The 27,769-nt window shown below is 30.2% G+C and overlaps 1 protein-coding gene across 1 annotated transcript in view; it reads right to left on the bottom strand.

Moving 5' to 3' along the window:
* The window catches only part of side-IV (sidestep IV transmembrane protein), a 249,963-nt gene that overhangs the window by 97,759 nt on the left and 124,435 nt on the right, over positions 1-27,769 (bottom strand). Inside the window, exon 4 of the mRNA XM_088268766.1 lies at positions 4,431-4,541. Within this exon, the coding sequence (XP_088124892.1) occupies positions 4,431-4,541 (111 nt within the window). The remainder of the gene's footprint in view (positions 1-4,430; positions 4,542-27,769) is intronic.

The following is a 27,769-nucleotide window of genomic DNA, read 5'->3' as shown; positions in this document are numbered from 1 at the left end:
TACACTTACATACTTGTACACGTGCTACTATAATATGTTTAATAAATACGCTGGATGGAAGAATTCGTGGATTTGACTTATTCAGAAATAATGGAGAACTTTGTACACGCAAAAATATTTCGGGAAAACAGAATGTTTTGTTTTGCGACTGGGAAAAATAAACTCGAGTAAATAAGCTGCCGTTGTGATATGAGTGGAAAATTTATTACATTTGTACAAATAATTTTGTCCTTAAAAAGCCAAATTACGCACGCCCCATACGAATAATGAATCTGCAGAAAAGAACAAAAACGTTGTTATTGTATTTGAGTATTATTATTTGCTAAAATTATTTAAGAAGATATTGTATATTGTACGTTTATTGTAAACTGCGCATTAACAAACTGTTTGGTCACGCTGCACGTATCGCGTTATCGTGAAATTTTAAGTACCAGTATTCAATAAATTGCAAATAAATTATCGTTAAATCCAGGTTACATTTGAAATACGTATTCTTTAAAAAAAACTTTAAAAGTAACAATTAAATGAGCAAACTTTCAACTCCTTTCAACAACGTCAAATATAAAAAATAGTCAATTTTCATATGAGTTTGTTTTCGGAATGCCCAGAAATTGTACTATTTACAAAAAAAGTGGCATTTTTTAAACTTAATATTTACCCGCTACAGGGCAGAAAGTATTGTTTTTGCATTTCGAAGAAAAGGTATTGTTTAATTATTTTTTTTTAAATATCCTAAATATTTTTCAAATGGAGAAAAAACATTCCGGTTTTACGTAAAAAGATCTGTTGCACATTGAAAAGTTCAAAAAGTGGCTTGATATTAATTTTAATTATATTTTTAAACTTTAAAAACGAAATATCTCCTGAAAAATCAAGTTTTTTGAAATATGACGTTGTAGAAAGGAGTGAGCTATATATCAAAATTCAAAGCCACGCGACAATTTTTTTGGTCACTTTATACATATTTCTGTAAATCATAAAATTACGAATGAAAGGTTTTTTTAAATGTATTGATGATAAAAAAGTTTGAAGTTATTCTAAATTAGATTTTTAAATTAGCACTACGGGTTTAAGGAAAGCAGTTTTCGTATCAAAATGTGTTTTCCATTCGCTCCACATGTTCATATCATCTTAAAGAACTCTTCTTAATCTTTTCAATTAACAGATTTAAGTTTTGTACTGACATTTATTGGTGAAACTGCATTTTATAAATTAAAATAACAACTTTGTAATTTTTTTCCATTTGAATTCAGCCTTACCTTGTTTTCTAATACCTCCGTATTTTAATTTTGTCATACAGTGATTATCCGAACTTTTCTAGTAATTTGTTTCGGGTTGTGGTCCCGTGGTTAGTGTCGCGGACTCTTGAGTCAGAGTTTCCCGGTTCAAACCCACTCTACCACAGTTTGATAACTATTTCTAATAATGAGCCACTTAGGCTCACAGAAATAGTATGGAATTAAAGTATTTTTGTAAATGATAAGAGACAAATATTTCATTTTCATATCTAAAAGAAAAATAATTAACGTAAATATAGCCTTTCTAGTATACGAGTTTATGAAGTACGGGAATACACGATACATATTATTATTTTTGTGGAGTATTTTTTGAACCTGAATACGTGCAGGTACTCACAAATATTATGTTACGATGATATATGTATGTAAAAATGAGTATTTGAACTCATTACATATGTATTTAGCTTAAGGTCATTCGGTCAGGCCGAATTCTGCAGTGTGCTAGCAGCCTCGCGCGTGTTCGCGCCATCAAATATTTGAATCGTCCCCTTTCGAAACAAATAAAACCAATGTTTCCGAATTTCGAACGACGCAGTTCCGAAAAACAAAATGGCGCGGTAAAGATTCCGAATGGTAATTTATAACCAGTTTATTGCTGGCAAGCCATTTGCGAACGTAATGTATGGGAGGGTTGCTGCCGAAGGACTAATATCGAAAAACGATGACGTGCGCGATGTATTTCGGCCGTTACGTACACACTTATATGAAATTACACATTTTTAGCACAATGCCAACGGTCATTCCGGAGTTTTGTACTCTCCATCAACACTAAAATATCCCGCCATTTTACTTTATTTCTGGAGAAACCCGTTTCCAAGCTGATGTGTAATATAATATAATGTACTCGCTTCGATACACATGAGTACTTGTGCTACATGAAATATTAATACAGAAGCAGCAAAAGTAAACTTTCTATAATATGATTTTCATCCTCATACAAGGTGACAATTATTGACTTCTCTGTCTTTGTACTATAACAGTTATAACGAAGAGCTAAAGTGCTACTATGCAAAAGTCTAAGGTTGGATTCCAATATGGCCCGGTATGGATTATATTTAAATTTTTGATGTAATAGACGAAGAAGAATATAAAAGCCTGGGTATTTACAGGGCTTATACTTATAACTTTTATTTATATGTAGGTATGAACTGTCGTTGGTTGGTAAGTGATCACTTTACACACCTGCACTTTTCACTATTCTACCCATTATTGAGAACCACAATAATGTTTTTTTTGGAACTCCTACATATTCATGACACTTTACAAGTGAGTTCACTAGGGACATCTTTGTTTGGATTGGGTCTCTACTAAATAAAAGCTTTCCCAATCCAAGTGAACTCATATGTACAGTGTATCATGAGATAATATTTGAAGGAGTTACAAAAATTCGAGTAGTGTGCTTGTCAATCATGGGAAGAATTGTAAATGTTGCACATGAGTAACGTGATCAACGTAACCACCCTATGATAGGTCATAAACCCTGTAAATACCTAGACTTCTATTTTCTTATTTTTCTAAGTTGCGATTTAAAAAAATATAAATAACTCTTAATGGTTCAAATAACAATAATTTCGCGTCATTGAGTGAAAAATTTAAGCAAAACTCTTCTCGTTAAAGGCATTATGTAATTAATTTCTTCGTCTATGTTGAGAAAACCGATATTTATTGGAAATGACGATATTATAAAGAATTTATTTAAATATTTATTTAATAAAATTTGACGATTACTTTTGATCTTACATCCAATACATAGTTGAGAATATCACAGAGTGGAAAATAGATTTTCCCTTTTCTTCAATATGGCTATTGATTTCTGTAAGTGACATTCGCATTTTATAACCAAGTTTCAGCAACGACACCTCTTCCAAGTTTTCTCGGTGCAATCTACCCTGAATGCGTTGGTTGAAACAAGTTTTCTCTCGAAGCTTCTCGAATATTTTCACCACCCGCTGGGAAATAAGCGACGATAAACGTTTATCGTGTTTTCTGTCTTTATATCGCCTCACTTATAACTTGGAGGACCCAAATTTTAAATAATTCGTCCGTCGCAGTGTTTTTATAAGGAAAAGTTCTGTATTTTTTCATTGCTTTGACCGAGGAAGAAGCCTTATTAATGTAGATTGACGGATATTTAAACTTTTTAGAAAAAGTGAAGATATTTTTTCGTTTTTCTTAAAAAGTAAAATGTAAAGTATAAACTTTTGACAAAAAACATTGACAAGTGATTGAAATACTGTTTGTTAAAAAAAACTTTCTTATTAATAATAAAGACTTTACAAAAAAAACAGATGTCTAATTTTATACAATTTATATATTTGACAAATTTTTAATGTCACTAGATTATCTCACCAAGAAGCGATTTAAAATCCTACAAGAACAAAATAATAGCTATTTTGTATAAATAAAAATGTAACTGACTTACTAACCATTACGATGCTTTCCGCAGGGGTATGCAGAGAAAAAATAACGCCGCACTAATCTGTCTTTGAAAACAATCTTACCCTCTTCCATATTTACGCATAACCTCATACATACCAGCAGATTATTCCGACTTATACATGATCTAGACAAGTCTTTTCGGTCTTCCTCTAAATATAAATTTCCACTTTTTCATAATATTAAAACTTCAAAGCAATCGCTGTATTTATTCAGCAATTGCTTTGAAATTTTGACGCAAACTTGCATTTGAATACGCGTTTGTTTTATAACCTGTGACAGCTTAAAATGTTTTTTTTAAACGGCTTTTTTGGTCAGATTTTTCGATCGCCATCCGTAAAACGTAAACGCAACACCTGCAATATCAGCAAGCTTCTTGACAGATGCTGTCATTTAGCATTTTCAATATGGTTGATTGCGTTGCTGTTTCCATGTTTTTTTATTATTATGATTTTTTTTTAATATTTCCATTGGTTCACAAGCATTTCGAAATATGACATTTGTGCTTTCTATTATAAATCTTTCTTATTTAGACAGTCCGGGCCACAACAACGTGTGGTAACAAGATACATCTTGTTTGATTTATAAATTGAATAAAGTACATTTTTAGCCCTTAAATTAAAAACTAAGATATTAAAAATTCTTATGATATTGTAAAAGTAGGCATTTATTTTTTGGTATATTAAAATTACTTACCCCCATCCACTTCACAAACAAGGACTACATCGGAACCTTCGTTGTAAGGTTCTATCAGCTTGGTCCTGTCCCTTCTCTTTCCATCATAGATCACTGGTCTGCCAGGAGGAACTGTAGACAAACAATAAAAAACATTTTAGTGATATTATGTTTTGAAATGAGGGTACGATTTGTACTGCTTAGAATTTTGATTGAAGTTACAAGTTCGGCTCTAAATCTGCCATATTTTTTTATATAAGTTTTTTAGGTCTATCTGAAAAAAGGGAAATAGTTTTGATTTGAAAAATAACAAGTTTGTAAGAAAAAAAACATATACCATAAGTATTTAAAAAAATATATATTCAGATATATCCCAAAGATAAAGTGGTTTTTAAAACTGTTTACATAAAACGTGAAATTTACAATATGTCAATGAATTGTCCAAATCATTGTACACAAATTTAGTTATATATATATATATATATATATATATATATATATATATATATATATATATATATATATATATATATATATATATATATATATATATATATATATATATATATATATAAATATATATATATTTTTATATATATATATATATATATATATTTATATATATATATATATATATATATATATATATATATATATATATATATATATATATATATTTTTTTTTTTTTTTTAAATATTCTTTTTTTGACATCTCATCAAAGATGAAGAAGAATATGGAAGTCTGAGCATTTACGGGGCTGACGACCGTTGATATTTCACTGGCGTTTCTCATGTATGTGATTTTTATCCAGGATTCGGACCTCACACACTAATAAAAGAGTTTCTGCTCAGTAAAAAGTTTCTTTTCATCTCACCATATTCTTCTTCATCTTTGATGATATGTCAAAAAAAAGATGAAAAATAACTCCTATAATTGGAGAAAGTTCAGATTTGTTAACAAATATTTGGACACACTCAAAACGTTGTAAATATTTTTTAAATTTTGACATCTTTGTATGCCTACATGAAGAATAATAAGGAAGTCTGGGTATTTATAGAATTCAAGACCTGTAATAGGCTATTTCAGTAAACGCTTTAATATGTCGCTCACTTCTTTCAATAACGTCATAAATAAAAAAACTTGATTTTTCAGGAGAAAGTTTTTTAAGTTTAAAAATATAATTCAATAGATTAAAAATAAATATCAAGCTACGTATTGAACTTTTTACAGTGCAACAGATCTTTTTAGGTAAAACCTGAAGGTTTTTCCTCCATTTGGAAAATATTTAGTTTATTTAAAAAAATAATTCAACAATACCTTTTCTTCAAAATGCAAAAACAACACTTTTTGCCCTGTAGCGGGTAAATATTAAGTTAAAAATATGCCTCTTTTGCTGAGATATAGTACATTTTCTGGGCATTCCGAAAACATGTACAACTAAAACTAACACATATATTATATTATTCTCATGTCTATAAATATTTGGGTTTTGGGCAGTATCTATGCTTGATTTGGGAAAGTCAAGATGTCGAAACATAAAAATATTTTGTAAATGGAGAAACCCAAATTTGTAAAAAGGGATTTGGAAAATACTCAAAAAATTGTGGAAAAAGGATATATAAATTATTTGTAAAGTACCCATGATAAGTTATTTCAGACAGTACTAAATTACAGCTTATTTCAAACAGTATCTAAGAAAGTCAACATTTCAATATAGCTTAACAAGAGTAGGTTGTCTGAAGCTCCTCTGTGATGAAGCTTTCAGCCATGGCGGCCTTGCTTAGTGTTCCTTGTATAATTTTAATCACATCTAATTGTTATTACGAGCTGGCAACACGGCGGGAGGGTGGGTACCGGGTAGGGTAGGCCCTCAAAGGATAATATTTGTAATGAGACCTGGCAACAGTGTTTTCGTTTAATCAGGACTGATGTCGCGCGTAGTCCAACATGTATATGGATTACTATTATTTCGATGTTATGAATATTACGGAATGGAGGGAAATTATTATACATTGTTCCGTAATAACGCTTATACTTGAAGCGTATGTAATAATAATAATAACCGTTTATTCCAGGGTGACTGAGCGTCGGGTGAAATACTTAGCCAACCATATTATGTTTACAGAAAATAACATTTTAAATAACGTTATATTGTTTTTTTTTCAGAACACTCTAAAAATAACGTTGAATTTGTAAAAAAGATGCCAAGTCGACGGTACACGCAATTTCAATACTGGGCATCAATGTTCATCGATCTGTACTCCAGAATGTATTTGATTATGAGGATTAAGCCTTTCATCAGCCTCTCACGGAAGCCTGATTGATAAGATGATGCCAAGTCATTTAACAGTCAATGATATAACTGTTTATGAATACGTTATGTTTTTTGCTTGTCCTGTAAATTATGCAAATCTCTTAAATTCAAATAACAGTTTCAAAGTTTAAAATAATGTAATCGTTATGGTAATTTGATAATATCCCATCGGTTTAATAATCTAACTTTGGGGTATACCCCCACGTTTTAACCACTATAGTGGTTAAAACGTTTGGCTATCATGCTAGAGACTTCAAGATCAATTCATATTTTTACTCCTATACTAATGAGATGTTATTTTACCCCGAATTGATACTTGAAGTGCAAGACTGATATTTTCTTCAAATGATAAGTTATTAAAAAAGACTGCGTTGATTTAATGCAATGCCTTTTACACCAGCTAACGGATAGAATAATAAAATGAAAAATGAAATTCCAGCTTGCAACATAAAGTGAATTTCCTTCCGCAAATGCACAAAGATTACAAAAGTTCAGTTTCTTGTTTCAAGATCTACTGTTTCTACATACATATCGCTCACTCCTTTCAACAACGTCATATATTAAAAAATAAAACTGATTTTTCAGGAAATCGATTTTAAAGTTAAAGAATATAATAAAATGTATTAAAAATAAATATCAAGCCACTAATTGAACTTTTAACTGACTACAAAACATTACTTTCTGCCCTGTAGCGGATAAATATTTAGTTCAAAATATGCCATATAATACAATGTATTAAAAATAAATATTGAGACACTTATTGAACTTTTTACTGTGCAAACAATTTTTTTAGGTAAAACCTGAAGGTTTTTTCTCCATTTGAAAAATATTAAGTATATTTAAAAAAAATATTAAACAATACATTTTCTTCAAAATGCAAAAACAACACTTTCTGCCCTAAAGTGGGTAAATATTAAGTTAAAAATATGACGTTTTTGCTGGAATATAGTAGATTTTCTAAGAATTACGAAAACATGAACAACTGATAATTGACGTGAGCGTTATGTGAACTGAGAATGAAATGCTCAAATGCAGTGTACGGTGTGTGAAGGGGATTTTTTTAATATTAAATATAAATAAATAAAGAATGAATGCGGGTTTAAATACGGGTTTTTTTCAATTCATAAACATATTTACAATATAAATTTTAATATGTTGTTTTATTTGTCGGTGTCTGATTAAAGAAAAAATACTAAAATGTAACAAGAGGCGATTTAAAGTTTACTGTTTATAACAAAATTTATTATTTTTTTAATGATATTATTTTAATTAATTACTTTATTTTAATGAATGTAGACGGAACAGTTGATTTTATATTTTCCTAAATGTCAGTTAATTGTTATTATTATTACTAGATTCGGCGTTTAATTTATAAAATTCCATTTTCATTAAATATATATATATATATATATATATATATATATATATATATATATATATATATATATATATATATATATATATATATATATATATATATATATATATATATATATATATATATATATATATATATATATATATATATATACATATATATATATATATATATATATATATATATATATATATATATATATATATATATATATATATATATATATATATATATATATATATATATATATATATATATATATATATATATATATATATATATATATATATATATATATATATATATATATATATATATATATATATATATATATATATATATATATGTGTATATATCCTCAAATAGAACAAATAAGCTGAAAGAATAATAAATAATGCAGGAATCGCATCAGTTTGTACAGTGCATTATCCGAAAGTAAAGCATAACCCCATTCGGAGAGGGACCATTCGCGTAACTGGATTTGCTCTGGACCTCAAAGTGGAAAAATCAACCAAACAAAATCCGGTAGGAGGGCGCCTTTTATTTTGACTTGTTCTTCATTGCTCCTACTTGTCGTCCATTGTCTCGGAAACGGAAAATATTAACTTTGCGGTATTAAAGTAGAGCTTGGCTTTATCTGGCCTCCGAGCTTTCCCGCGGCTTTCCTACCCCCTACCCCCCGATGCAGCCTGGCGCTAAAACGGGCATGTTCTACACAATTTAAACACAAAATTTGTAGATTCTTTTCGTTTATCTGTTAGGCATTTTAATTTATTTTAAACTCAGTGACTCGTAACTTTTTTTGATCCTAATCCGAGCCTAAATGGTGTGTAGGGCATCGCATTGGATCATAAAAATAAGAAGAAATATTATATACATGTAAATATTATATACATGTATACATGTATATATTATATACATGTATACATGTATATATTTAAAATAAGTATACACATATATGTGTATATATTTTCATTGAATATTTTTGAAAAGCAAACAAAAAAACGTATTGGCTAAACTGGTAGGAACGTGGTTTTAAACAGAGTCCTAGTTCCAACCCTCATGTATCGAAGTGAAGCATTAAAATTGCAAAATAAGGATGAAAGTAGACTGAATGCAGTTAAAATGAGAGACGTGTTTTGATGGTGATATAAAGAAATAATGCAAGGTTGAGGGAAGTATTATCGAGAAAATTTTGAAATTTAAGTGCTGGAATGGTGGAAATGTGGAACAAATTAGTAAAGAAAGAACAGCAATATATATTGATGAGGTTAATTTAGTTGAAAATGGAAGCAGAGGAAGACCGAAGAAAACTTGGCATGATTAATTATTTCAATTGCTTAAATGTGGCCAGGTAAGGAGGTAAGATATGATGAGATGCTAGAATGTGGAAAAGGCTAAAATTGTTTGAAAAAACAGATTGCTGTGGCGTTCTATTCTCTCTGCCTACCCCTGTGGAGAAACAACGTGATGGTTATTTATTAAGACCATTAATACAGAATATAGTAGGTATTCACATATTTCATATATCATTTCAAGTTAATGGTGACCTAAAATGATTATCTTGTAATGAAAGAATGGACTACCTATAAACCACAAAACATTGCAGACGTAAATAAATAATTGCTGAAGAAGGCATCTCTAAACAAAAATAGCCTTATCAAAGAGAACGGTCTAATCTCTCTGTAACCATTCTCCTATCAAGTCCTCCCCTACTATCGCCTTCCAACTTATCTTACTGTACTAACTACTTATACAAGATGTAGCAAAAGTTTTGGACATTGGTTTAAAAAACAATAATAATTTTTAATATCTGACTCTGACCGTTGTTCACACACTGTAATTTGAAATCTCAGTTCACGAATTTTGCGTAACAGTCATGTATACAAAATATGCATTACCTATGCAAAGACAAAATTAAGATATTTGATAACTGATAATAAAGTGATGCCTCGCATAACACACACTTAAATACTTCAAAAAGGAAAAAGTTAGTTCCACAATGAGTTTAATACCTTATAATAAAAAAATTATAATTCAAGGGATGGTTTGAAGAAACGGTGTTAATGCAACATAAGTATTTCTACGTACATATGTTGATTTCAAGTATGGTATAATAACGTAAATTAAATATATGTATTACGGATGAATTCGCTTTCCATACCTATCAATCTTGTTCATACCCAAATATTCCACGGTTAAAAAATATAGAATTTAACAAAAACATAGACTTTTATATTTTTGCAAAAATAATGAATTTTTAAGTAAAAACTCGTGTTTTACCATACATAAATAACGACTATTTATATATTTTTTAAAAGTTACTACCCAAAATAAATGTTTAGAACGGTTTTTTACATGAGATTTTAAGAAATAGTCAATACAATATAATACAATACCATAGATAAAATGAATTCAATATCTTATATCAATCAAGATTTGTCACTGTAGTTCATTCACACACACACACACACACACACACACACACACATATATATATATATATATATATATATATATATATATATATATATATATATATATATATATATATATATATATATGTATATATATATTGTATATATATATATATATATATATATATATATATATATATATATATATATATATATATATATATATATATATATATATATATATATATATATATATATATATATATATATATTTGTCTTATTCCTCTGGTCATATTTTCTAAATGATTCAACACTAGATAGAACTTTATGTCCAATAGCCGTATCAACTTTTGTCAACTGCATTTATTCTATTTTCAATTTGAAACTTTCTTTTTCAAAAATTTTACCTATCCACATATATTTTAAATAAGGAACATCTTGAGATGAAGTCTCATCATATTCACATTTTAAAACGGAAGAAGTATTTTCAAAATGGTCCAAGATCGGTTAAAAATGAGTCAATGCATAGTTCAATTAATATTTTTTTAATGAAAGTTCAAACAATTTTGTATAGCCGGGAATATTTTTTTTTTATAATCATTTTTCATTTCTCATTACGTGGCACCGTGTACGGGGGTATCTCTGTACTTGGTTCGGTTGAACCCTGCTATTAGTCAGGCAGGGTTGTCCACTGCGGGGAGAAGACAGATGGAGAGACACGTGTGGGTTTTATGGAGACAGAATTAATTCGCGGCCTTCCTCGACGTAACCTGAAAGACATGAAGTCGAACTTGTCCCACCGAGTGATTTGTGTTGCAATCTGTATAGTATACCATATTACCAAGAGGGTGATTTCAACTTTATATTGGGGTTGGGAAAAGAGAAATTCACCCCGAGAGAAATTCAGCATTTATTTACGAACACGTAAAAATATCACTCAATGATATGTGTACAAAAGTCGATGAAAATCTTATTTGTATGTTTTAAAAGATTTCAATAAAGACATTCGTGTCCTTTTGAGATATCTTTATCACTGTAATACACCATGAATGTAATTATGGAACCTTTTCAATGGTGAAGAAACTGCCAGTTGAATTTCAACATAAAACGCGCCAAGGAATAAGGACGTTAGTAAACGCCAGAAATTTATTGGAATGATTATAGGATAGTTTTTTTCTCGATCCAAATGATTATAATATATCTGTGTACAGAAAATAGCCCATAGAAATTTTAAAAAATGTCACCTAAATTTATTTTATCATTGAAAGTATTGATAACGGTTAAAAAAAGGTAATATGAGTATGTATGTAAAAAATCTGCATATGAAAATCCCAATAATGAAAATAATACATAAAGATAATTAACGTGAATTATTGCCTCAAACAGCTTAACAAAGTATATCAATTATAAACATATTTTTATACTTTTTCATGTGGTGAAATATATACATTTTGGAAAATTAAAACTCGCCTTATGAAAAAAAAAACATCCAAACGGAAAGTCAATGATGAGAATAATTCAGGAAATTAAAAAAATAATTTAAAAACAGATGTTTCAAAAAAATACTAAATTATGTACAAATTATGTACATAATTAGGTATTGTAAGTATGCACCTAAGTATGTACGAATGTGAAAATCTTTACATGAAAAACCAATAAAATTATAAATCAACACTTGTTTACTTTTTTCAAGCCATGGATGCTTCCATCTACAAGTATAAATGTAATGTTTCTTCTGCAAACCCTTATCTGCAACCCAATGGTGGATAGGAAACTGCATCATATAAACGCAGTGTTATCTTGATCGTTAACACATGAAGGAAAGGTGATCAGCCCTCCGCCCTAAGTATCAGTCCAGTCATTGAATAAATATTAGAGTGAAAAAATCACATATATTTATTTGACTCCCCCCTGGGAATCAAACCCGGGACCTAATGTTCGGTAGCCCAGCGCGCTGACCACAAAATGCGTGTAATGTTTAATAAACATTAATTTTAAACCTGTCGCTTCTGAAACTAGTAATAAAATATAAAACTCAAAGGGTAAAAAACAAGTGTTTCTTTTTAATTTAATCATGTCATACCACAAAGTGAATGCCTAGCCAATAAATAACAAAAACCAATAAATACAACGAATCGAAGTGACGCCTCAACTTTTGGAATAGACTTCTTTTTCAGTGGCGAAATACTCACTTTTGAAAATCGAAACTCAGCTAAACAAGAAACAAAATAAATCGAAACTCGAAAGTGGCGTAGGACAAATTGGAACTTAAACGGTACCATAAACAAAATGTTGTATCAAGTCCTCTTTGGATCAGGTTTTCACTTACGCGGCGGAAGTTTAGCCCCCGGGACGCTACGTCACCCCCTCCCTTCCGGTTCTATTACTCCGGGATAAGTTTTATTTACGGTTACAACCACCTTCTAACACCCTTGATTTCTGGACTCTAGACCCTCTACTGGCGTGTAAGATATCGGCGAACTAACAGTAAAGACGCGGACGAGCCGAACTACTCTGTCGCCGAGCACTCGACTGGAACTCATTTCGAAGGACATATCGCTCACTCCTTTCAACAACGTCATATATAAAAAATCGTAAATTTTCAGTTGTGCATGTTTTCGGAATGCCCAGAAAATGTACTATATCCCAGCAAAAGCGGCATATATTTTTTTCTCGCTACAAGGTAGAATGTGTTGTTTTTGTATTTTGAATATAAGGTATTGTTTAATTATTTTTTTGAATATACTAAATATTTTTCAAATGGATAAAAAAACATTCAGATTTTGCCTAAAAAAGATCTGTTGCACAGTTAAAGGTTCAATAAGTGGGTTGATACATTTTTGCAATACATTTTATTATATTTTTAAACTTTAAAAACGATCTCCTGAAAAATCAAGTTTTATGATACATAAAAAAATAATTGAAATAGACTGACGGTCCTTATATAGCTAAATATCAATCTTCACATTAATTTTAAATTGTCATTACTAGGCGAAACAATTGTCATAAAATTAATTTTTAAATGTTTTTAACAATAAAATACAACTTAGTAGACTCAAAAAATCTATGATTGATTTAACAATTATAACATAAAAAACGTGATATTGCTTTATATATGTAAAGTTCTTAGTTTTTAATTTCGAGAACCTATTTATTAGACGAATGATAAAATATCATGCAGTATTACAGAGGATGCATCCACAAAGTACTCATTCCCGGGGTAAGTTGGCTGGTTTCCCTCGAGTGGTCGTGTCCAAAGCAGTCATTACCAATCTTCTTGAAGTAGGAACTTGTCTTGGGAGATTTACACTTATAGTTAGGTACTTCCTGTTAATTATGTTTGTTTGAACTGCGCTGGACTGCATTTAGGGAGTAACTTTGGAATACAACTCTAGGGACTGCACTAGATAATAGCTAGTATTAAATCGTGTTATTGATGTTCAATCATCTGCATCTACTTTGAAAGTACAAAGTAAATGGTTGAAAAAATCAGAAATATAATGTTTTGCGATAATTGCTGAAATGTTTTTTTTTTAAAAATTTAAGTTTCACCTAGTAAATACCACTATCACCTTAATAAAAACAACTAATAGTTGCATTTACTAAGTAAAACATAAAATATATAGATTTTAAAACAAGGTGACTGCCGAATTAATTAATGTTGTTTTTTTATTATTGTTTCTGATTATGTTCTGGTACCAAATCTAGTGCATAAAGTTGGCAAAAGAAGGATGAAAGTAGAGTGAATGCAGTCAAAATGCGGTCTCTCTGACGAATATGCGGTAAAATGATGTTCGAATTGTGAAAAACGGAAAGACTGCAAAAGCACGCTGTTCGCCAATATTTTTTTTTAGTTTTGCGTGTGCTGTTATTAAGTTTAACAGATTGCTATTCAGTTTGAGAAAGGCGCTTCCATTTCGGAAAAAAACATGTTTTATCTGTTACAGGTAAAAAACACCAGTTAAATGTAAATTAGTGTGAAAATTTCTAAGTAATCGGTGACTGAAGGAGATTGAAGATATTAAGCAAACATTAACAGTTTTTTACATTTTTGACTTCTCAACACAGATGAAGGAAAATATGGAAGCCTGGGTACTTACAGGTCTCATAATCTGTCATAAGCTGGTTTGAGTGACAAACAAACCACTAAAAATAACTCGTATACATACAAATATAGAATATAATTTAATTCTTACGTCGCTTAATGTAATGATTCGGATTTGTTTAAAAATGTTGTTACTTTACAATTTTATTTTAATTATAATATGAACATAAAAAGAACAAGAAATTTGTATGTAGTATTCAAATAATTTCCATTTTAACACTGGTTAAATTCATATGTATGTGTTGCTGGTTGAATAGCTAACACGCCGTACGAATTATCGTTCGTCACGGAGCAATGAATATTAATCGGGACAAGACGGATCAAACACGCAACCCTTAGACCCATAAATAAACTGGAATCCCTTTTAAAATCCAAAACAACCCTCTGATAAATCCTCCGCCTACCAGCTACCGAACCAAATCCGCAAACTTCAGATTCTTTCGAGATAGTTGGAGCCCGGCCATATGGAGAGTCCTGGATGACCAAATCGCTGTGATGTAATTCAAAAGATGGATGTCGGTCATCAGGCAGAGTTTAATTAATTGATGGCAGATAATTAAATTGACTCGACTTGTTATAATTAATTACACGAGTCGAACAATCGGCCTTTTCTTGACAAATCGGTTGTTACGCAGCTTCTGGGCTGATAAGTGGAAATTCTAATTAAAGAAATGCCAATGTCTGTCTTTCGATATTTGGAAACGATAGAATCAATCAAGCAGTATGGCCTGAATATAAATTTTTAACAGTACATTGTATCAATGGGTATGGATAAATTCAATGAAATGCCTAATCAAATAGGCACAATTTCTTTTAAAACGTTTTAGGGAAATATTGATGATGTCTATTTGATCAAGAAATGTAAGTTGTAATATTATATAGTTTAACTTATTTACACGACAGTTTAATAAAAGATTATTTTAAAACAAAAACCTCTTATTGGAATTTGAACTTTAATTTTTTTTGTCATCTTTTGTTACTTTTGTAAATGTTCTGTTAGTTTTCTAATAAATAAAAAGAAAAGAAAAAAGAGAAAGAGGAATATGGCATGTACTTACAGAAAATTGTGAGACAGAAAATTAATTTCAATAATTGATTCGGGAGTCACTTTGTGGTAAAACCTATTAATTTTTAATTTGTGTTTTACTTAGTAATGCATCAAAACACGTTTTGCGATAGATTTTAAGAAACAGTGGTATTTACTCAAATTAAAAATAGTAAATAAAGAGAGACAGGACTGTTGAAATTAAATTCATTATGTACTTTTGTACAAATGAATTTAATTTCAACAGTACTAAAAAGAACATGACATGTAAAGGTAATTTTGATACAGAAGATTAATGAGGGGATGAGGATTAAAAGAAAAGATAAAAAACTAAAAATTGATGAGTGAAGAAAAAAAGTAAAACAAAGTTATGTGGATAATGTGGTTGGTAATGTAAGCAGACGAAGACGAGGAAAATTAGGCATGATCAAGTATTTCAAATACTTGAAAGCGGTCAGGTCAAGAGTCGGAATAATCGGTGGGTATGTATGAGGAGATGCGTGAATATGAAAGAGGTGAAAATAGTTTCAAAGACAGATTAGTATGGTGTTCTATTCCCTCTGCCTACCCCTGCGGATATCAGCGTGATGGTACGTAACTTAGTTAGTTATTTAGTAATTTGCAATGAGGTGTATTATGAAAAATAACTAAATAAATCAATAAAGCTTTTGACAATGCAGATTTGTATAATTTTCACCAACCATGAGTGAATCTTTGGAGTAAATCACCATTACACATTGTCAAGTGTCTCCGTAAATATACTATCCACTCCGCAGCAGGGGATTATCTTCTTCCTAGTTGTAAATTTATGGGAAATGAAATCCTACAATCCTCTTTGCTCTAAGCCCTCTATCAGCCTCTCGATATTGAACCAATAATCTTCTTTAAATTATTATTGAATTTTCACTTTATTAGCGAGAAAGATATAAATGATTAAATATTAAAAGAAAACATTTAAAGTACGTACGTACATGTATATATTATTTTATATTGCCAAATTAGTGACAGGCACCGTGGCATATTTAAGTATACACTCGACTGCGAAATTACCGTCACGGGTTCGATTTCCAACAGTTGCAAAATGAATTTAAGAAAGATTTATTTTCAATTGGTATGGGTGTTTGTGATGTATTTTTCACATAAACCTTCCCTATCCTTCTTACTGTGTGTTTGAGTCTTGTCTGTGGGAAGTTTATTTACATTTGAAAAATTGCAAAGTATAAAAACAATTGATTTCCTTAAAACATCGTATTTATACTGAAGATAATGTAATTATGTGCATTTAGCTACCGTGCTAAGGGTCCCGGGTTCGATCCACAGGTGAAGCAGGGTCAAAATAAATATTAGTGATTTTCACTCTAATTACTCAGAACTGGTACCCGAAGCGCAATATTAATGACCTTGCCTGTACGTAAGTAATTATCAAGATAACAAAGCGTCAGTATAATGCAGTGCTCTATGCACCATTGGGTCAAAATAAATACTGATATTAGTGATTATAACTCTAATATTTTGGAACAAACAGTAAAAATACTTATTAAAAATAATAATTACAAATTTAAAAAGATACAGAAATAAATATGTAAAGGATAAAAAGTTCAGACACATATTTAACCATACGTGTTATATATAAAAGAGTCATTTAAAATAGTAAAGACGGATTGTAGGCCCTGTTATTAAATTATTTGACATAGGAATCATTAAACTTACTAATTTATCCCAGTTTAAGCATCAATAATATACTTCATAAGCACTTTTTTCATATCAAAATCTATAGAGATATGTAAAAATAAAGGAAATATTGTAATCAAAATTATTCATTAAAATTATTACACATTATCGATTATAAGACGTTATTTTCTGACCTAAAATCGTTCTCCGTCATTAATTATTTCAAAATATGGTACAGCTGAAAATAATGATACAAAAATTGTATGCTTTATAAAACATTACGGAACAAATTTAATGTATTTTATGTCACAAAAAGAATTCGTATATCATTAAAATAATATAAACTCCATTATAAATAACCCACGAAAGCTTTCAATTCAAAGAGACTAGGGAAACAGGATAAACCTAAAGGTACGTACCGCTACGCGGTCATTTTGGCGCTTAATTATTTTTTCAGCGCTCTTTGAAAAGCTACCATACTTACCTCAACGTACACAAAATGAGAAGCTTTTATCTCCCTTGTATCCGTACGGGGCGTATCTTACTTAAAAGATTACAGTGAATAATGAAAAATGTTACCCGACTTGCCCTTAACATTTAAGCAACCCCGGACTAAAGACAGCGTAATGAAGCCGGGACCTAACGAAATGTGAGAAGTGTTTTTTTTAGTTCATAATTTACAAGTATTATCGTCACGCCGTTTCACCGCGGGAGTATACAGCGAGGATAAAACTCCAACACACGTATTTTCTGAAGATGACTCACACATATCAAATAATTTGTTGCGAGGTTGGTTGGAAAAGGCTATTTCTGTTTATTACTTTTTGTAACCTCTAATTATATGTATATATAAATATATATATATATATATATATATATATATATATATATATATATATATATATATATATATATATATATATATATATATATATATATATATATATATATATATATATATATATATATATATATATATATAAATATATATATATATATATATATATATATATATATATATATATATATTTATATATACATATAATTAGAGGTTACAAAAAGTAATAAACAGAAATAGCCTTTTCCAACCAACCTCGCAACAAATTATTTGATATGTGTGAGTCATCTTCAGAAAATACGTGTGTTGGAGTTTTATCCTCGCTGTATACTCCCGCGGTGAAACGGCGTGACGATAATACTTGTAAATTATGAACTAAAAAAAACACTTCTCACATTTCGTTAGGTCCCGGCTTCATTACGCTGTCTTTAGTCCGGGGTTGCTTAAATGTTAAGGGCAAGTCGGGTAACATTTTTCATTATTCACTGTAATCTTTTAAGTAAGATACGCCCCGTACGGATACAAGGGAGATAAAAGCTTCTCATTTTGTGTACGTTGAGGTAAGTATGGTAGCTTTTCAAAGAGCGCTGAAAAAATAATTAAGCGCCAAAATGACCGCGTAGCGGTACGTACCTTTAGGTTTATCCTGTTTCCCTAGTCTCTTTGAATTGAAAGCTTTCGTGGGTTATTTATAATGGAGTTTATATTATTTTAATGATATACGAATTCTTTTTGTGACATAAAATACATTAAATTTGTTCCGTAATGTTTTATAAAGCATACAATTTTTGTATCATTATTTTCAGCTGTACCATATTTTGAAATAATTAATGACGGAGAACGATTTTAGGTCAGAAAATAACGTCTTATAATCGATAATGTGTAATAATTTTAATGAATAATTTTGATTACAATATTTCCTTTATTTTTACATATCTCTATAGATTTTGATATGAAAAAAGTGCTTATGAAGTATATTATTGATGCTTAAACTGGGATAAATTAGTAAGTTTAATGATTCCTATGTCAAATAATTTAATAACAGGGCCTACAATCCGTCTTTACTATTTTAAATGACTCTTTTATATATAACACGTATGGTTAAATATGTGTCTGAACTTTTTATCCTTTACATATTTATTTCTGTATCTTTTTAAATTTGTAATTATTATTTTTAATAAGTATTTTTACTGTTTGTTCCAAAATATTAGAGTTATAATCACTAATATCAGTATTTATTTTGACCCAATGGTGCATAGAGCACTGCATTATACTGACGCTTTGTTATCTTGATAATTACTTACGTACAGGCAAGGTCATTAATATTGCGCTTCGGGTACCAGTTCTGAGTAATTAGAGTGAAAATCACTAATATTTATTTTGACCCTGCTTCACCTGTGGATCGAACCCGGGACCCTTAGCACGGTAGCTAAATGCACATAATTACATTATCTTCAGTATAAATACGATGTTTTAAGGAAATCAATTGTTTTTATACTTTGCAATTTTTCAAATGTAAATAAACTTCCCACAGACAAGACTCAAACACACAGTAAGAAGGATAGGGAAGGTTTATGTGAAAAATACATCACAAACACCCATACCAATTGAAAATAAATCTTTCTTAAATTCATTTTGCAACTGTTGGAAATCGAACCCGTGACGGTAATTTCGCAGTCGAGTGTATACTTAAATATGCCACGGTGCCTGTCACTAATTTGGCAATATAAAATAATATATACATGTACGTACGTACTTTAAATGTTTTCTTTTAATATTTAATCATTTATATCTTTCTCGCTAATAAAGTGAAAATTCAATAATAATTTAAAGAAGATTATTGGTTCAATATCGAGAGGCTGATAGAGGGCTTAGAGCAAAGAGGATTGTAGGATTTCATTTCCCATAAATTTACAACTAGGAAGAAGATAATCCCCTGCTGCGGAGTGGATAGTATATTTACGGAGACACTTGACAATGTGTAATGGTGATTTACTCCAAAGATTCACTCATGGTTGGTGAAAATTATACAAATCTGCATTGTCAAAAGCTTTATTGATTTATTTAGTTATTTTTCATAATACACCTCATTGCAAATTACTAAATAACTAACTAAGTTACGTACCATCACGCTGATATCCGCAGGGGTAGGCAGAGGGAATAGAACACCATACTAATCTGTCTTTGAAACTATTTTCACCTCTTTCATATTCACGCATCTCCTCATACATACCCACCGATTATTCCGACTCTTGACCTGACCGCTTTCAAGTATTTGAAATACTTGATCATGCCTAATTTTCCTCGTCTTCGTCTGCTTACATTACCAACCACATTATCCACATAACTTTGTTTTACTTTTTTTCTTCACTCATCAATTTTTAGTTTTTTATCTTTTCTTTTAATCCTCATCCCCTCATTAATCTTCTGTATCAAAATTACCTTTACATGTCATGTTCTTTTTAGTACTGTTGAAATTAAATTCATTTGTACAAAAGTACATAATGAATTTAATTTCAACAGTCCTGTCTCTCTTTATTTACTATTTTTAATTTGAGTAAATACCACTGTTTCTTAAAATCTATCGCAAAACGTGTTTTGATGCATTACTAAGTAAAACACAAATTAAAAATTAATAGGTTTTACCACAAAGTGACTCCCGAATCAATTATTGAAATTAATTTTCTGTCTCACAATTTTCTGTAAGTACATGCCATATTCCTCTTTCTCTTTTTTCTTTTCTTTTTATTTATTAGAAAACTAACAGAACATTTACAAAAGTAACAAAAGATGACAAAAAAAATTAAAGTTCAAATTCCAATAAGAGGTTTTTGTTTTAAAATAATCTTTTATTAAACTGTCGTGTAAATAAGTTAAACTATATAATATTACAACTTACATTTCTTGATCAAATAGACATCATCAATATTTCCCTAAAACGTTTTAAAAGAAATTGTGCCTATTTGATTAGGCATTTCATTGAATTTATCCATACCCATTGATACAATGTACTGTTAAAAATTTATATTCAGGCCATACTGCTTGATTGATTCTATCGTTTCCAAATATCGAAAGACAGACATTGGCATTTCTTTAATTAGAATTTCCACTTATCAGCCCAGAAGCTGCGTAACAACCGATTTGTCAAGAAAAGGCCGATTGTTCGACTCGTGTAATTAATTATAACAAGTCGAGTCAATTTAATTATCTGCCATCAATTAATTAAACTCTGCCTGATGACCGACATCCATCTTTTGAATTACATCACAGCGATTTGGTCATCCAGGACTCTCCATATGGCCGGGCTCCAACTATCTCGAAAGAATCTGAAGTTTGCGGATTTGGTTCGGTAGCTGGTAGGCGGAGGATTTATCAGAGGGTTGTTTTGGATTTTAAAAGGGATTCCAGTTTATTTATGGGTCTAAGGGTTGCGTGTTTGATCCGTCTTGTCCCGATTAATATTCATTGCTCCGTGACGAACGATAATTCGTACGGCGTGTTAGCTATTCAACCAGCAACACATACATATGAATTTAACCAGTGTTAAAATGGAAATTATTTGAATACTACATACAAATTTCTTGTTCTTTTTATGTTCATATTATAATTAAAATAAAATTGTAAAGTAACAACATTTTTAAACAAATCCGAATCATTACATTAAGCGACGTAAGAATTAAATTATATTCTATATTTGTATGTATACGAGTTATTTTTAGTGGTTTGTTTGTCACTCAAACCAGCTTATGACAGATTATGAGACCTGTAAGTACCCAGGCTTCCATATTTTCCTTCATCTGTGTTGAGAAGTCAAAAATGTAAAAAACTGTTAATGTTTGCTTAATATCTTCAATCTCCTTCAGTCACCGATTACTTAGAAATTTTCACACTAATTTACATTTAACTGGTGTTTTTTACCTGTAACAGATAAAACATGTTTTTTTCCGAAATGGAAGCGCCTTTCTCAAACTGAATAGCAATCTGTTAAACTTAATAACAGCACACGCAAAACTAAAAAAAAATATTGGCGAACAGCGTGCTTTTGCAGTCTTTCCGTTTTTCACAATTCGAACATCATTTTACCGCATATTCGTCAGAGAGACCGCATTTTGACTGCATTCACTCTACTTTCATCCTTCTTTTGCCAACTTTATGCACTAGATTTGGTACCAGAACATAATCAGAAACAATAATAAAAAAACAACATTAATTAATTCGGCAGTCACCTTGTTTTAAAATCTATATATTTTATGTTTTACTTAGTAAATGCAACTATTAGTTGTTTTTATTAAGGTGATAGTGGTATTTACTAGGTGAAACTTAAATTTTTAAAAAAAAAACATTTCAGCAATTATCGCAAAACATTATATTTCTGATTTTTTCAACCATTTACTTTGTACTTTCAAAGTAGATGCAGATGATTGAACATCAATAACACGATTTAATACTAGCTATTATCTAGTGCAGTCCCTAGAGTTGTATTCCAAAGTTACTCCCTAAATGCAGTCCAGCGCAGTTCAAACAAACATAATTAACAGTATCTTACTTAAAAGATTACAGTGAATAATGAAAAATGTTACCCGACTTGCCCTTAACATTTAAGCAACCCCGGACTAAAGACAGCGTAATGAAGCCGGGACCTAACGAAATGTGAGAAGTGTTTTTTTTAGTTCATAATTTACAAGTATTATCGTCACGCCGTTTCACCGCGGGAGTATACAGCGAGGATAAAACTCCAACACACGTATTTTCTGAAGATGACTCACACATATCAAATAATTTGTTGCGAGGTTGGTTGGAAAAGGCTATTTCTGTTTATTACTTTTTGTAACCTCTAATTATATGTATATATAAATATATATATATATATATATATATATATATATATATATATATATTATATATATATATATATATATATATATATATATATATATATATATATATATATATATATATATATATATATATATATATATATATATATGTATATACATATATAAACTTCTTAAGTTCTGACCAATAGATGTCTCTAGTGAAGTTCTAGTGATTCAGGAACAAGGTTTCTAAATTGGTTCATATATATATATAGAACTTCGAAGAATTTGAGTAGTGTGGAGGTTAATAATGGGTAGAATTGGTGAATGTTACACGTGTGTAAGGTGATCACTTAAACCAGCTTATGACGGTCATTAGCCCCGTGAATGCCCAGACTTCCATATTCTTCTTCATCTTCGATGAGATGTCAAAAAATAATATGAAATTAACTCCTGTAATTGGAGATAATCCAGATTTTGTGAATTAGTATTTGGTAACACTCAAAATGTTATATTTGGCTTGTTTAATGTATATCCTTTAATTGATTTGTTTTACATATGTTGCTGTTGTTAACCCAAAAAACAAAAAAATAAAGTTGGTATTGTGGTCAAGTAAGGAGTCGGTTAATCGATGGGAACGTATGAGGAGATGCATGATTGTGAAAGAGGCGAATATAACTTGCAAAGACAGATTAGTGGCGTTCTATTACCTCTGCCTACCCTTGCAGTAAGCAGCATGCTGATTAGTTAGATAGTTAATTAGTTATATTTCAATAAATATTAGGGACTAGTATGTGAAACTATTATAATTTAATTTTATTTATAACCGTGGAATAATAAACTCTACCAAGCTCTGATCGTGCCTTGTTTTAAATAAAATCTCGATGGTTATGGCTATTTACAGGAAATATAATGGGTGTAGCTTATTTTAGAAAAATGAATTCAATCCATAAAGCTTTCGTGAATCCCTGCGGTGGATTACAAATAATTAATCGTGGAATAAACACAGATTACAAGGGAAAAAGGGGGTAATTTGTTAGGGGAAGGGGGTAGATTGCTATGTCGTTCAGATACCTAGACTGGGTAAGGGTGTTTTCAATTGTGAAACGGAATTTCGTAAGCCTTATCACATAAGGTAGGTAATTATTTTCATTAATTGATTCAACAGTTACTTTATGGTAATATCTATACATTTTAAATTAAAATTTTACGTGGTTTATACCACTTTTTCTTATAATCTATTGTGATACGTGTTTTGGTGCATTCGGCGTCATTTTTATACGTTGTTAAAAAATAACGCGGAATGCATCGAAACACGCGTCACAAAATCTATAAAGAAATGGTTGTATTTCATTAGTAAAATTTAAAGTGAAAAAACGTAATTATTATGCTGTGTTTGGTAAATATTTTTTTTCGAACTCTTGAAAGCAAGATTTCAGATTGGAAGTTTTATTTTTTAATATGCGTTTGTAATAAATAATTAGATGAAATAAATAATGCCAGTCAAATTCTGTGTGCTTAAAATCGATGCCATCCAAAAGGATAATAATCAATATTTTTTTAAACCCAGCAATATGACAATTGTTTATGATGAAACTGCATTAATAACTCTAATAATGAATTTAAGTAAATGTGAATCTTGTTCAAAGCATAAAAATAACAAAAATCAATTTTTTAAATATTTTAAAGTTATATGTTTTATGTATCAGTGACTGGCGTTTTAAACTGTCAGGTGAAAAAAGATTTTTTCATAAACAGCCTTCTTGGCCGCAATTGCAACGCCATCTGTAGAAAGTAACAGCAATACACCCAAATATGTAAATATAAAATAACGTAAATATGGAAAACAAAGAGGAGTAAAATGACGGGTTAAAATCATGCTTATTCTTTAATAAGTGAAATAAGATAATAATAGTCACTTAAACAACCGCTAAAAATATGTTGGCTTGGCCATGTACTCCGCACGCCTCCTGAGAGCCTAAATCAAGCTTGCCTCTTTTACAAGGCATCAGGTTCGCGCCGCCCAGGACGACCACTGCTGACAATTCGTCGGCAGTTCTCGTCAGAACTTCGGGACATGGATCTGACTTGGGAGGTTGCAAAGGAGCTGGCAGCTGACAGAAAAGCCTGGAGATAGTTCGTGGACTCCATATGCTCCACCTAGGAGGCGGATATGGTTTAATTAAATTTAATTAACTAAAAATATTTTGCAGAGAGTAATTTCCTTTGTCGTTTTTTGGTCATCAGTGCTGGAATTATCTTTCTCATAAAAATATTACATGAAATAAAGTGGTTATGTTTTTCTCCTTCCCCAATCTTAGATTATGATATTTGCTTAAAACGCTGCGCACGAACTTTCTCGATTGTCTCATTGACCCACTTGGACAGTGAAAATTTCGTTACGTTTTATTTTGTAAGTTTGAAAATAAAAATGTTTATTACATGTTCCGTTCTTATTGAATTGGTTTATTTATTCGTGTAAATAAATAAAACATCATCATATACATATTTAAAAAAAAATGTAATTGCATTTATTATTTACCTTGCCTATTATGTACAAGGTCTACAGATATTTTATTTATTGTTTCGGCATTTACTTTGTGGTAAGACACGTTAAAATTATTAAAGAAAAAAGTTGTTTTTTTACCACTTGAGTTTATTTATGATCACTTGTTTCAGAAGCTAAGCTTCCATCTTCAAGTCAAAATGTAAACTAAAACATAATTAATAAAAAACTGTTATATAAATAAGGAGAGGAATAAGTTAGGGGAAGGGGGGGTTAGTCAAGGGGGTGGAGTTTGAAAATAAAGGAAAAATGGAATGCAAAGGTGAATAATTTTAAACCAATATGCTGTTTTTAAAATTATTATTAGAATTTAGGTTTTTTTGGATTTCTAAATTTTCTGAATAATTCATAATTTGGCCATTATGTGTAATTATTTTATTTTATGAGAGTGGAATGAGTGATTTGTATCTATAACGTGATTTGCAAGATCCGAAAATTAATTACTAACAAGACCGCTACGATGTTTTTTAATTCTAATCTTTAAATTTCTTGCAGTTTGGCCTATATACCTTAAAAACTAATTAATTCGGTAATTTGGTTACCTCAGTAACCAAAATTTAGACTATATACTTTTACATTGTATTTAATTAATGTAGATCGAATAGTTTATTTTATATTTTCCTTAATATCAGTAAATTATTGTTATTGTTTTTTGCTCCTATTTCTTCTTATATGCTTAATTTATTTTAATTAAAATGTATTTTGTTTGTTAAAGCTAAATATCTAGTGGAGGTTTATAAAAATATATCGTTCACCTTAAAAAATACCTAGTCTTTCCATTAAATCCCGTTGATAGCGAGATATTTAAAACGAAGATAAAGAAGTTCACTGCTACTTAAATAAAATAACTACATTTTTTTCAAGCTACTTTCTATACTATTCTATATTTTATAATTTTTTCAACGGTATAATGTACTTAAGTAAACAAAAACAGAAGTAAAGAAAATTCATCTCACCAATAGATGTCTCTAGTGATTCAAGAACAAAGTTTCAAAATTGGTTAATATATATAGAACTTCCAAGAATTTGAGTAGTGTGGTTGTCAATAATGGGTAGAATTAGTGAATGTTACACGTGTGTAAAGTGATTACTTAAACCAGCCGATGACGGTCGTCAGCCCCGTAAATGCCCAGACTTCTATATTCTTCTTCATCTTTGATGAGATGTCAAAAAATAATATGAAGTTAAGAAGCGCTGGAAGAGATATTTCAAATACTTTGTACTCGAATAATATTTTCATTGATTTTCCTCAAAACAATAATGGGTAGAATTAGTGAATGTTACACGTGTGTAAAGTGATCACTTAAACCAGCCGATGACGGTCGTCAGCCCCGTAAATGCCCAGACTTCTATATTCTTCTTCATCTTTGATGAGATGTCAAAAAATAATATGAAGTTAAGAAGCGCTGGAAGAGATATTTCAAATACTTTGTACTCGAATAATATTTTCATTGATTTTCCTCAAAACAAAATACGATTACATACATAAAAATGCAAGAGATAAGCATTATCGACAAAATTAAGAAATATGTGTTCAGATGGTTTGGGTATGTGAATCAAATGAGAGAAGAAAGAACGATAAAATGAATTTATTAGTCACATGTGGTTGGTTGAGAAAAACTTGGCATGATCAAGTATATCAAATACTTGAAAGAGATCAGGTCAGGAGTCGGAATAATCGGCGGGTATATATGAGGAAATACATGAATGTGGAAGAGGCGAAGATTGTTTGCGAAAAAATATTGGTGTGGCTTTCTATTCTTTCTTTTTACTCCTACAAGGAAGCGGCATGATGGTAACTTTGTTTTTTGTTGTTAATATATTACCAGTAGTTGAATGAGAACGTCCTGACGCTACTAGGACGAACTTGTTATACGAACTCAATTTAGTAATAGTTTAGTGTATAAGTTTTGGGTAAGATGCTTCATATCATTACATAAGTGAATTCATAACCTATGTAAACATATAAGTAGAATCATACAGCTAAAATCACACACGTAAGTAACTTCATTGCTAACTTGGAATCATAGAATTGTGTAAACCAATTAATGCCTTCAACGAGATAGAGAGAAGGTGGAATTTTTTACTCAATAAAGTGAAATATTTGTAATTTGAACCATAAAGTTTTTTTTTATATTTAAACAACTCAACATAAATTTAGAACAATATGGAAGTCAGAGTATTAACAGGATTTATGATCAGTCATGG

The sequence above is a fragment of the Brachycentrus maculatus genome, unplaced genomic scaffold (assembly GCF_059751285.1).
Source record: "Brachycentrus maculatus isolate JH-2025_06_01 unplaced genomic scaffold, ASM5975128v1 h1tg000328l, whole genome shotgun sequence".
NCBI classification, from domain to species: Eukaryota; Metazoa; Arthropoda; class Insecta; order Trichoptera; family Brachycentridae; genus Brachycentrus; species Brachycentrus maculatus.
Note: the sequence above shows the minus strand (reverse complement) of the source record. Positions and strands in the feature narration are given on the sequence as shown.